Source organism: Microsporum canis, genomic scaffold (assembly GCF_000151145.1).
Source record: "Microsporum canis CBS 113480 supercont1.6 genomic scaffold, whole genome shotgun sequence".
Classification (NCBI taxonomy): domain Eukaryota; kingdom Fungi; phylum Ascomycota; class Eurotiomycetes; order Onygenales; family Arthrodermataceae; genus Microsporum; species Microsporum canis.
In genome coordinates this window covers 1,775,368-1,787,326 of record NW_003299164.1, presented here as the reverse complement: position 1 = coordinate 1,787,326, position 11,959 = coordinate 1,775,368, and the positions used below count along the sequence as shown (strand labels likewise).

Below are 11,959 nucleotides of genomic sequence, written 5' to 3'. Positions count from 1 at the left end.
CAGGATCGTCATATCTACACTTGCATTCCCTCAATTTCTATTCCTTACATCCGCTATTTCGACTATCGACGGCTATTCGATGATTGCAATATGGTTATAGCTTGGAACAAAGACAATATTGAGAGGGTGATTGCAGCACTGCTTGCAGCTCATCCTGGAATTAGTGTATAGCCCCTTGCTTCTTCTGCTTGTTCTTGTTGCATATGAACGCAAAGAGTCGGGCTATTTCTTTATATATAAACTACGACACCCCTGTTCGAGGTGCTTTGCTTTCTCAGATATCGAGTATCTCATGCTAACGACTGTGCTTTTTCAGCCCGATTATGGGACCATGGCTACCTACTTCGGCCAAGGGGCGTCTTACGATTCCCTGCAAAACCAATTTCGGAAATACCGTCGGATGGCAGACACGATGAAAGGTTCTACAGAACAGGCAGCCCCCTTCACTCCAAACCGCCGGAGGAACGGGGGGGTTCCGACGACTCCACGCAGTGGCAGAGTTACGAAGTCGACATCTGCCAAAAAATCGACAAATTTTATGAAAGCTAGCCTTGAGACACCAACCAAAGCGGGAATCGTTACAAAGAAAAACAACATAGATGATCCCATTATTCTTGATGATGATGAAGACGAAGATATCCCCACCATCAAGCACGAAAACAGCAACATGACTACAGCTGTAAAGGAGGAGATAAAGCCTGAATCCGTCGTCCACATGGCAGATATGTTTTCTGCACTTGCCCATCATGGAGTTGAAACACCCAAACGCGAACCTACTGCACATACCGAAGACTCGGAGACCCAATATGCCCAACCGCAGCTCCTGCCTAACTCTACACTAGGACATTTCGCTATGCCACAACCTAATCATCTACCATCGTACAACAATGACTCGGATGATGACATTATTGTTTGATTGAGAACTTGGTGGGCAGAAAAATGGACAAGTTTGGTGACATGGAGTTTGGAGGAAGTAGGAAGGAGTAGATTGTGATCTTTGTCTACTTTTTGTCGGGTGCTACAATCAATGCCAATGAATGATCTGTGATGTTTTAGTGCACCCCTGCTAGCAGTGATTCCCAAGTATGTTCTATTCTAAATGTCTCTATTTCCGTCAAATAGTATAATGTTTGCAAGTCGGCCAAGGTGAAAAAAGTCATAATGTAAGCCGTTACAATTACTCCACTGCAATCTTCAAATAATAGGTCACAATACCCCAGTAGCGACGATAGTCATGTCTCATATGACCGACGTGAGGCGACCCGTGAAATTTCTCTCTTATAACGCGGTAGCCTTTGCTCTCTGCTTCATATGAATGTTCCTCGACGCCTTTCCAAGAAATCAAGTCATCCAGTTCTGAATAAATGTAACATCGTTTCACCCGGCTATCGATCAGTTCAGGGTCAATCGACGCTTTCCAAGCCAGTTCGGCAGGAAACTCCCGCCTGAACACACGGTAGTAGGTAAATGCCAATAGTAATGCAACCCAGACCGCCATTCCTGCAAAGAAGCGAGGGAGTGAAGACTTTGGAAGTCCATATGATACTGCCCTATAGGCTCCAGAGAATGTAGACTTTCCAGGGCAGCTGTCCATTATAAGTGAATTTAGAGGAAGCGGCTTTTTTGTTACTTTTTGATAAGCGAGGGCGATGCTTCGGAGAGTAACTGATCCGCCGTTCGAGAACAGGTGAAGATATAGCTGGTCGTTGGAAGACAGCCCAGGGGACGTTGCAGGGGCTGCAGAGAACAGCAAGACATCCACAGCTGGTTGTACCCGCCGTGTTTGAGCGGCTTCAGAGGTTTTCAGGAATAAATCAGCAGAGGAGGTGAGGACAAACAATATCCGCGCATTTGGGGCGAGCTTGGTATATTCCGAGATGTATTTGTTTGCATAGCGGAGACGAGCATCCATCCAGAAAAGAATAACGATGGTAAGGCGAGATGAAGCCGTGACGGCCAACTGGGCGACTTCATCGCTTTCTGCTCTGTCACTCGGATTGGGGAAATCACGAAGCCAGATCGAAGGGCCAATTTTGACAAACGACGAATCTATCAACGGCGGCAGCTTTTCCAATGGAGGAGCCATTTTGATGGAGACTATAGGTAGCTGTTTGTCCCCTTTTTATTTTAATATGCGGTTACTTCTCGAGGCTGGCTACTTATACTGGGCCGGGTGGGCCGGGTACCAGTAAATGCGATAGACTAACAGCGACATAAACATAACGCGGTTCAACGTCGCTAATCTACAGTTAAATGGAGATAATATAGAGGAGACACTGAATGCAGCATATCACATATCATTGACACAGAAACACACGACGGGCAACAAGCACCGGTTCCTGAGTGGAAGATGGTAGGTTCAAATTCAAAACCAAAATATGGCTTGGTATATTTCTCTCATTCCTAGTTTTACTTCGGGCGATTTGATCTTCCTCCCAATGTTCGGCCTTTATCCTTCTTTTCTGTGTCACTGCCAGAGGCTGGAGCGGACGGTTCAGCAAGCCCTGACCCTTTCTTCTTCCCCCGTAAAGTCTGGCCGGTGCCCAAGAATTTAGGCTGTGCTTCCGTTTCAGCGGATGCATCGCTGGATTCTTTCTTCTTGACCGGGGTGATTGCATACCCAAAGAATAATTTCCCCGGCGGTAGCCTTAGTGGCTGCGGGCCGTTTGATCTTCGCGTAGGGGGTGCAGGCGGTGGGTTGCTGGATTTTCCAGATGCAGGGGTTGTAGACTTAGGGGTAGATGATTTACTTCCCTTCTTCATGTTGAGTCGTTGGCCGCTACCGTGAAAATTAGACGATGCTGCATTGGCTGCTCTCACGGCATCATTCGACCCTGGGGCTATCGCTGCATAATTGATCGACTGCGCCATTGTCCCGTGAGAATGAAGAGTTCCTCCAGAAGGTAACGAACCACTGACAACACTACTTGATGGAGTACTGGCCCCGCTTACTCGCTTCGGTTCTTCGTATCCCACTGGGGGCGCAAAGTCGACCTCTAAATCAGTCTCTAGTACAGACAGAGCGTTTTGGCTTGTCTCTGGCTTTGTCTCCAGTACAGCCATCTCATATATCTGATCATTGTAAGAAAATGTAAAGACATCGCCTTTAGTTAGGCAGGAAAAATTTCGAAAGGCGTTCTCGAGCACGGCTTTAGGATCACTGATGTCAAGGAATGATGTTGACTGGGCCTGGAGTTTTATTCTAGAGCCTGGGGGAAGATCAGTCGATTTTATCTGTACCAAATCTCCAGGTTCTAGCAGAAGCGTTTGCATAATCTATTGTCCATCAGTAGTATTAGTAACGGACGGTCTCCACGGGGGCCACATATATCGGACTGCTTCACGCACCCAAAACGGTAGGTATATTTTGCCCTCCTCTGCAATAAATTCCAGTACACCGGCGTGGGTCATCCGTTGTTTAGCCCCGTTATGAAGCTCAAAAAGCATAGGGTAGGTAATATGCAATCGAGTGAGCTTATCCAAAGCGCTAGGCGGCATGATCACCTTGCCTCCATGGTTCACGTTCTCACGTTCCGGGCCTGGAAGCATCGCTACGGGATAACATCGATAGTATTCATCAAATCGTCGAGAGGCATGTGTCGTATGGTGCATCATGGAAGGATGAAGGATCCCGTCCATAGGGTCATCGTTGTAGTACCCGGCCTACAGAATAGAACCATCCGGTCAACAAATCGGTAGAGTAGGGCAATTATCTGGAATCATACCATCATGAAGCTCTACCCCCGAGCTATCACCTTTCTAGGGATAGCCGTTTTGTCAGAGTAGAGGTTGGCGGTGATATCACGCCCAGACAGGAGCCTAGTTGAAATATAAACCAGTATCACGATATGAGCCACTGATTAATCGATGGAGAGTATACTGTCCTAACACCTTTGAGAAGAGCTTGTCTTTGGCCTTGAGCGTTGATGTTGACGTTGATGCCTTGTTGTTAATTAATCGGTTTATCGAGAGCTTTATCACTTGGTGGGAGTGACGCAAAGAAGGCAAACAGTGCAAACAAGCAACTTCTGAAGCTTTCAGTATCCTTCTACAAGTTTGGATACGAAGGTGAATATGTCCTTCATGATATGAATACCAGATACATTCAAGTTTGCTTCTAGCTGCTGTCTATCTTCCGTATAACACATGTCGTCTTCATTCACAAGACCGAAGCGAGGAGGTGAGGACGACGACTCAGACGGCGTACCGCAATCTTCGTCGAAAAAACCACGTTTTGATGTCCGCAACCCCTCTGCGCTCGCACCAGATGCCCTAGAGGAGGATGCGGTACTGGATGCAGATGAGATTGGCCACCGAGGCCAAAGAGTCCGTCGCAATGCTGTGAAGGTTGAGGGATTCGAGTCGGATAGTGAAAATGAAGGCTTCGACGCCCGTGCCGAAGCTAGATCGAAGGCTAAAAAACGAGAAAATCGCGCCGCCGATGACGATGATATGTTTGCCGAGCTTGAAGAAGATTTTGGAGAAGATGACGACGAGGAGAATAGAGACCGGCTGAGAGATAAGAAACAGGTTCGGTTTCTGGAAACGGACGAGATAGAGGGACAAGTTAATTCCTCGCGAGCGGGACGGAAAGTTACCCTAGATACCCGTTCTGCAAGCGGAAAAGGAAAAGGGCGAGCTGTCGATGAAGAAGATGACGACGATAGCGGGAGTGACGTCGGTGATGAGGTCCGCGCCGCGCTTCCAGCGGATGTGGACAAGGAGCTTGGAGCAGGTGGTAAAAAGCAACATGCGCCTCTTCTTGATGCGTTTAACATGCGAGCAGAACACGAGGATGGTCGCTTTGATGATGCTGGAAACTATGTTCGAAAAGCAATGGATCCAGACGCAATTCACGACTCATGGCTGGAAGGTGTTTCCAAAAAGGACATGCGAAAAGCAAGAGAAGCAGCTGAAAAACGAGAAGAGGAGAGACGCAAACAGTCCCTTGCCGCTGACAAGGTACTTACCAGCGACATCCTGAAGACCTTGATCCAGCACCTTGATCGAGGGGAGACCATCCTCGAAGCTCTAGGTAGGCTAGGCAAGGGGCTAAAAAACCGGCCCAAATGGCAGAGCAAAAATAAAAGGAACCATAAAAAGCCGAACGGAACTACCGAGGACGTGGAAATGCAAGAAAAGGATCCGGCAGAAGCACAGAAGAGGCGTGCCGTCGAAGAAATCACTGAGGCTGCGGATCTATTACTTAGCCGTGGTCAGACGGATATCTATGACACTGAGCGCGAGCTTCTTACTCGGCTGTATCAACGAGAGACTGGGGAGCAGTGGGTGGATCCTCCGCGCCCCGAGATGGTGGTAGACGATGGTGGTGGGAGTAATGAGACATGGGAGTTCCGCTGGTCGGATGCTCGTGACGGTGGGATAATACATGGGCCTTATGACAGGGCAACTATGCAGTCATGGAGCAGTGCTGGATATTTTGCTGGAGGTGGAGCAGAGTTCAAAATCACCGGAAGCTCAGATCCTTGGAAACCAGGAGATCCATTTTCATGACGTTAAATGGAGAGTTTGGCCTCCCTTTTTGTATAATTATATGTTCAGTTTTGTGGGCATACCAAATTCTCTTGTTGCAGGCGCAAGAACTATAAGCGGGCTTTAATTCTATTACGATGATTGGAAGTAGATATTACCACCTAAAATCCCGCCGAAAGGGAGGGATATCGACGCCATATTTCATATTGAACAGCCTATTATCACAGTTTTGTTTCCCCCTGCAAGCCCATGGCGCCAAACTCGTACAATGTAGTCATAAAAAGAAAGGAACCAAAAAGTCCATCAAGAGACCTCCATGGGATCACCGCCGTTAGCAGCAGCTGTGGAAAAACTGACATTCCCCGAGTCGCTAATGAACCGTTTCTCAAACTCGTTCACAAACTTAACACTTCGTGCAGGGTCATAGAAAAGACTATAGCTGCGTTGTATGTCTTCAATTCCCACTTCTTTCGATTTCCGCTTCTGGCTGAGAAGGGTTGAGGTTGCTATAATGTTACTAGCATAGCGAAGGCCAGACTCCTGTCCGATCTTAGTTAAGAGAGCGAGTGCATCCGGGCTAAGATCGATCTCCTCTTCTTGTGCGCGAATGGCGAGGATCTCCTGGATATCTTCCTTGCCATAAGGCTGGGTGCTGACGATGACAACTCTGTCGAGGAAGTCCAATGGCAAGCCGTGAGGGGATTGATAGGTTGTGCCTCGTATCCTTGTGTTGCCTCTGTTGCTAGCCATGATGACGATGGGCGCCAGCTCTGCCTCTAGTGCACGATTGATATATGAGAAGCACTCGATGTCAAGCATATGTACTTCATCAATGAAAAGGACGCCAGGGATAATTTCCGCCTTCCCTTCCTCCTTCCATTCGCCTACTTTTGAGTTAATCTGGTCGCGGACTTCGCTTCGTATCTCTCCAGTATCTCCAGAAAAGAGAGCTAGGAATCCTTGGCTTCTCGAATTTATCACATCGATTTCATGAAGACTGACGGTGTGCACAACCTCCTTCCGGACCTGCAGCTCACCTTCAGGACACTGGACAAACTTGGTATCTGGACCCATGGCATCGTAGTCTCGCGATCTGGCAAAGGATCGACCCAGCTTCGTTATCTTCCCGGCTGCCTTGTCAATGGAGATGACATCTCCTGCCATCACACGCTCCTTGGTCATAGAATCAATCATCTTTGTTCCCATGTCGTAAACGGTTTCCATGTCCGTCGTTTTAATAGTTAATTTCCCTTGTTTGTTGCTCTACCAAGGACCAGTAAGCATCCAGTTTTTGACTTAAAGATAAAAGGCATGACAAGCTCACCCCCGTAACGCTTCGATCTATCTGGATCTCAACGACTTCACCCTCAATAATCTCGCTCTCCTCCTTTATCCTCACGCCAATCGACTTTCGGAAAGCCTGAGTAAGAGCTTCGGTCTTGGACATCTCCAAAGAGAATATCTCTGAGGAAGCAAGCATTGTAAATGGAACATCCGGGCCCAGCGACTGGGCCATTCCCATGGCGATGGCAGTCTTTCCGGTGCTAGGTGGTCCCGCAACAAGCACCGCCCGCCCTGCAATCTTACCCTCCTTGACCATCTGCAATATGACCGCAGCAGCCTTACGTGCCTTTTGCTGTCCGACGAGCCCTTGTGAGGTAGCGCGAGTCTGGAGAGTATCCGGATCGACACCAAGTCCCCGGATATGTGAATGCGCTGCGACCAGATTGAGGCCCCGTAGGTCTCTACCTTCTGAGACGGTGGTGATGGGCTAGATGGGAGCCGTTAGCGATCTTCATGGTGTGGTGTCTTCCGGAAACCTGGTGAGAGACTTACCGCCGCCATTGTGTAGCTTGTCACAAATACTGACTTTCCGACTTCCTAAAAAAAAAACCTGCCGTCAAGCTGTGCTGTTGATATGTTTTTCTTCTTCTCAAGCTTCAACTTCAACTTTCAAAAAAGCAACGTCGGCGGATTTTTGTTTTGCCGAGACGAGGCTTTTTTTTATTTATTTTCCTATTTTTTCTAACATTTAAATATTTTATTCTTCGTTATATTCTAACCGAGATATTGAATGCATAAGACGGTATGATAAGAGTGTATTCATACTTATCTGCGTTGAAAGCTCCTCAGATTTTATTACTATAGCAACGAAGTGAGCCAGCGCTTACAGTTAAAACCGGCCTGAAGTAAAACGCGACTTGTCATTGAGAAGCAGCACAAAAGTAAACATGACTTATATATCTCTCTTTTATCTAGCTGGCATGGCTATCATGACGTTTAGATCTGTTCATAGGTGTTGTAGATAGCTCGACGTACATAGTAGAATGCCCCAAGGGTGACGCTAGTAGATAGTTAACTAAAGCTTGGTTGGAGAGAAAATCTACCAACACTTAACACTGTACATCACTTTACTATAAACACCAACTTCTCAAGGACTGACTCTCTTCCAGGCTACGGGGTATGGAGTATATTCTTCTGAGGCTACCTGTTCGTTTCTTTTGGGAATAAAAAGGTAAATGACTGTGAAGACATATCTCCATCCTCAGTGTCACAGTTTGAAACCTCACCGCGGCTCCAAGCCTTTTTCTTTCTCTTTTTTTATCTCGAATTCTTTTATCTTCTCCTTACCAAGCAGGCAATTTGAGATCTTCAGGTACCGTTATTTTCTTTTCTCGATATTTTAATTGTGAGACTAACATATTTTTTAAGCTCTATAGACCGTGGGTTTGAACCATCGACCATCTCTATACCACAACATAACGAAGCTATCGGAAAGTAGGGCAAGACTGGAATTCATTCGCTACTGTTGCGTTGAACCATCTGGTTGAGGATGCTAAGGTGGACACCCAAAGCCAACCGCGTCTGACCAACATGGCTGCTCAGTGGGCCCAAGAGGATTCCAATCCCGCTAGGCCTCACGCGTTACTATCTGACGCATCTCGAGATCCTCGGCGTATATCCCGCAATGGGCCCCTGCCGCAGAATCAGCCCCCTACTCAGGATGTACAAGACACTGTGCAAGTCCTTAGGCAGCTTACGACTGAGATGGGCGAACTCACTCATATGACAAGCACAAGGGATCGTGCTATAAGAAAACGTAAAGCTGAGGATCTGGCTCTCAAGAAAGCCAAAGAACGGGCATTTAACTACCCATCTTTACTACAAAGCTTGGGTTCGAGGAGAAATGATCGAGATAAAGAGCTGAAAAGTATTGAAGACCGGCTTAACACGCACACCGCGAATAAAGAGAAGATTATTCTTACCTTAGCAAATATAATCCACACGCCCCCTAGTCAGGGATCGCGGCGGGTTCAAGTAACGAAGGATCTTCAGAAAATAGAAGACGAAATGCATCTCATAAGGAAGGAGTATGAATCGGATATCTCCACTGTGTTTACACGCCTTGATACCCTGTTTCAGAGGAATATTGATTTCAGAAATGATATGATTGATTTCTCGGACTCCATAAAAGAGATCAAAAATGGCCCTTCAAACAATAGGTTACACTCAGCTCAGGATGATACTGACCGAAGGCTCAGGATGCTTTCTGATACCGTCAACACCCTCAAATGTACCTTAATAAAGGAAAACTGTAGCGGAGACAACACTTGGGAATCTTTGAACCAGAAAATCAAGGACATCACAGAAAGTCTAGCCGCAACTAAAGCTGAACAACAGAATTATTCAAAACGAGCCGAAAAAAATCTCCAGTCCGCTACTGAATCTCTCGCGGATAAGACTAGTGCAATGGTTGATGCCTCCAAGAATCTGGCTTTGCGCATGAACGAAGGGTTTGAAAACAAAATTTCCAACTTGACGAGAACTGTCGATGATTTGGTAATGGAGAAAATACCGGCTCTCCAAACTCAGGTCAATGAAAAATTTAAAGTCATTGTCGAAAAACAATCTGAACTTACCAGCGTGTCATCACCATCAACACCCGTCTCTAAGAGCATGATGGAAAGCATGATGGAAGACATGCGCAATCTGTCAGAACAAATAAGGAACTTTCAAAAGATTCAAGAAGGCAAGAATGAAACTCTGTCAAAGGCCGTCGACGAGGCCTCCCAGGCAGCGTCTAACGTCCAAGGTGCTATTGGTAAATTAAACCAGGACCTCGTTGACTTACACAAGGCTGTTGCATCCGTTGATATCCAGGCTATCAATCAGAGATTTGCCCAATTTAACAACCAATGTGGAAGTAGCATAAATTCTCTTCACAGCCAGCTTGCAGCTACTCATTCAGCAGTCCACTCCTTAGAATCTCGATATAGCCAAATAATCACAGAACCAATCGTCCGTCAAATGATATTACGCATGCAAGATATGTACCCCCATGCAAGCAGAGTCCAATCCGAGATTGAGCGTTTACTTAAAACCGTAGGTGAGCATCTTACGCACATTACCTCCCACAGGGCCAAGATTACTGCTTTGGAAGAAGCCCAGGGACATACAAAAACAGCCAACGAATCCCTCATCGCGTTTCTTCATACCGAGAAGAACGAAATAACTGGAAAAATGAAAAATATCCAGTCAAAAGTAGACGAATTAGAGGAGAACGTTCTGCAAACCCTTGCCGAGCATGGGGCGGACCTTAGGGGCACTATGGAAGATGTCAAGGAGATGAAAGCTCAAGCTCAGCCCATAACTGCAGAAAGGCCTTTCCCGTCTGTTCAGCGGTTTCAAACGCCTACCGAGACGACTGTAAACCCTACGTCCTCTGGAGAGCAGGATATACAGTCTTATAGCCTGCCGACAACTCAAACGAATTCGGATCAACATAGACACAAAAAAAGGAAGCTGGAGGAAGAGACACCCAGCAGTTTTGAGCCTAGCAACGAAGGTCAAGGGGGTAGATGAAGCTCATTTCTATGGCCACTCGTTTGGTGTATCAGTCAGCCTTCTCTTTTTTGTATATGTATTTTTCTTCAAAACCGATTCCCATCTCGACTTTGTTTCAGTTTTGCCTAGAGGAGTTTAGCTAGATGTTATTACAGCAAGATACCCCAAAAGTAAAAGGGAGCGACTGGATTAATGTTCCTTTACAAGAATTGCATAGATCATAAGTGATTCTTATCATTAAACTCCAGGATCTCTATACCACAAGATTATAGGTCAGTAAAAACAAGCTTCCCTCCAAAACACAGAAAAGAAGAGGCTTCAAATTCATTCTGAAGACATCACACAGACCTAGCTCAAAGAGCGCCGGTTTCTTTGGCTACCTCTCGTATCTGAGAAACAACAGCATCGACATCGTTGAATTTAATCGGCAGTCGGTGGTCGCCATCCCATTCCACCAATCGCGTACTGCTCTTCACGAAGTAGGACTCTCGCAGGTTTCTGTGAAGATTTAAGCCCGGGTCTCGACGTCCATGAACATGCACTGTGGGTATCTGTAGAAGTTCACTGGCAGGCGCAGCATCTTCTGATCGCCCCGTAGCGGAAGAAGCAGAACTCCCAGGGACACTGTTATCGCTTCCAACGTCTAGGCCTAATTCCAGGAATGGCCCCCGTCCATTCATTATCACGCCGAATTTAAAGTCGAACGAATTTTCATCTCGTATGTTCAGCTCCGTTTGGACTTGCTGCTTCATCAAGATGCTTGCGCTCGTCTTTGCGCCTTGGCTGAAACCCAATATACCAACCCATTTTCCCGTAGCTCCTCTCGAATCATCTTCGGCCATTGCTTCCCGGAGTATCTTCTCCACGTAATTCAGCGTCTGTCCACCAAAGTCTTCTGTAATGCCGGGTTTCCAGTTATGCCAGCAGTAGAATGGCGCATAGTCTTCGTACACGGACTCGATGCCAGGTCCCGCGGGGCTAGAAAACGGCGCATCAACAAAACACAGTCTGAAGCTGGACTTGAGATGAGCTCTCATGACACGGCACTGGGTATGGAAGATTCTCGCGTTCGAGCCGCCGCCATGGAGACAGAGGATTCGAGGCAGGTGGAGGGTCTCTATATCGGCCGTCACGTCTAGCCCCGGCATGGTAAACGTCCCTTAGCAAGTGGTTCAGGCCCCGAGGCTGATTATGAATGCCAACAACAGGCTTGCAGGAGAGATTGTAGATCGAGTGCCGGAGTTCAATTGACAGTAGTATATAGGCAGTTATAGCATGTACTCGGGTCCGCGTTACACCAAACGACGTCAACAAAGACTGCCCTGGCCGCTTTGCTTGGAGATGTTCGTTCAACGAAATGATTTGAGGGTTTGGAAGTTGACCAGCTATAAATAGTAAAACATTCGGTGTACGAGGCTGGCTTCAGGGTAAGAAAAACAACTATCCGAGGGAGTATTCGGAGGGTTTTGTTCTTTATTTTTGGAGTCTGTTTTCTTCGGACAAGCTGTCAAGGGCTGTCAAATAACTATATAAAGGAGCAGCTTTGGCTGGAATATATACACATCATCAGAATCGTTCTTCTATCTCAGCTGAACGCAGAGTTGCCGCATTCCCACGGAGG

General features: G+C 46.9%; 7 protein-coding genes across 7 annotated transcripts; 3 read left to right on the top strand and 4 right to left on the bottom strand.

The window, feature by feature from the left end:
• Nucleotides 1-331: 331 nt before the first annotated feature.
• Nucleotides 332-916, top strand: MCYG_06797 (conserved hypothetical protein; the record flags this gene model as incomplete). Its single annotated transcript, XM_002844787.1, has 1 exon — nucleotides 332-916. The coding sequence occupies one exon, from the start codon at nucleotides 332-334 to the stop codon at nucleotides 914-916; it is 585 nt and encodes a 194-aa protein (XP_002844833.1).
• A 261-nt stretch (nucleotides 917-1,177) lies between these two features.
• MCYG_06796 (PaxU) lies at nucleotides 1,178-2,086 on the bottom strand (the record flags this gene model as incomplete). The annotated part of the gene is made up of 1 exon (XM_002844786.1): nucleotides 1,178-2,086. The coding sequence occupies one exon, from the start codon at nucleotides 2,084-2,086 to the stop codon at nucleotides 1,178-1,180; it is 909 nt and encodes a 302-aa protein (XP_002844832.1).
• Nucleotides 2,087-2,409: 323 nt separating this feature from the next.
• Nucleotides 2,410-3,645, bottom strand: MCYG_06795 (ubiquitin fusion degradation protein 1; the record flags this gene model as incomplete). Its single annotated transcript, XM_002844785.1, has 2 exons — nucleotides 2,410-3,276; nucleotides 3,349-3,645. The coding sequence occupies 2 exons, from the start codon at nucleotides 3,610-3,612 to the stop codon at nucleotides 2,410-2,412; spliced, it is 1,131 nt and encodes a 376-aa protein (XP_002844831.1).
• Nucleotides 3,646-4,146: 501 nt separating this feature from the next.
• MCYG_06794 (LIN1-like protein) lies at nucleotides 4,147-5,514 on the top strand (the record flags this gene model as incomplete). The annotated part of the gene is made up of 1 exon (XM_002844784.1): nucleotides 4,147-5,514. The coding sequence occupies one exon, from the start codon at nucleotides 4,147-4,149 to the stop codon at nucleotides 5,512-5,514; it is 1,368 nt and encodes a 455-aa protein (XP_002844830.1).
• A 282-nt stretch (nucleotides 5,515-5,796) lies between these two features.
• MCYG_06793 (transcriptional regulator) lies at nucleotides 5,797-7,338 on the bottom strand (the record flags this gene model as incomplete). Its single annotated transcript, XM_002844783.1, has 3 exons — nucleotides 5,797-6,756; nucleotides 6,818-7,264; nucleotides 7,330-7,338. 3 exons carry the CDS (start codon nucleotides 7,336-7,338, stop codon nucleotides 5,797-5,799), a joined length of 1,416 nt encoding a protein of 471 aa, XP_002844829.1.
• A 1,029-nt stretch (nucleotides 7,339-8,367) lies between these two features.
• Nucleotides 8,368-10,356, top strand: MCYG_06792 (uncharacterized protein; the record flags this gene model as incomplete). The annotated part of the gene is made up of 1 exon (XM_002844782.1): nucleotides 8,368-10,356. The coding sequence occupies one exon, from the start codon at nucleotides 8,368-8,370 to the stop codon at nucleotides 10,354-10,356; it is 1,989 nt and encodes a 662-aa protein (XP_002844828.1).
• A 335-nt stretch (nucleotides 10,357-10,691) lies between these two features.
• Nucleotides 10,692-11,486, bottom strand: MCYG_06791 (citrinin biosynthesis oxydoreductase CtnB; the record flags this gene model as incomplete). The annotated part of the gene is made up of 1 exon (XM_002844781.1): nucleotides 10,692-11,486. One exon carries the CDS (start codon nucleotides 11,484-11,486, stop codon nucleotides 10,692-10,694), a length of 795 nt encoding a protein of 264 aa, XP_002844827.1.
• Nucleotides 11,487-11,959: the final 473 nt, after the last annotated feature.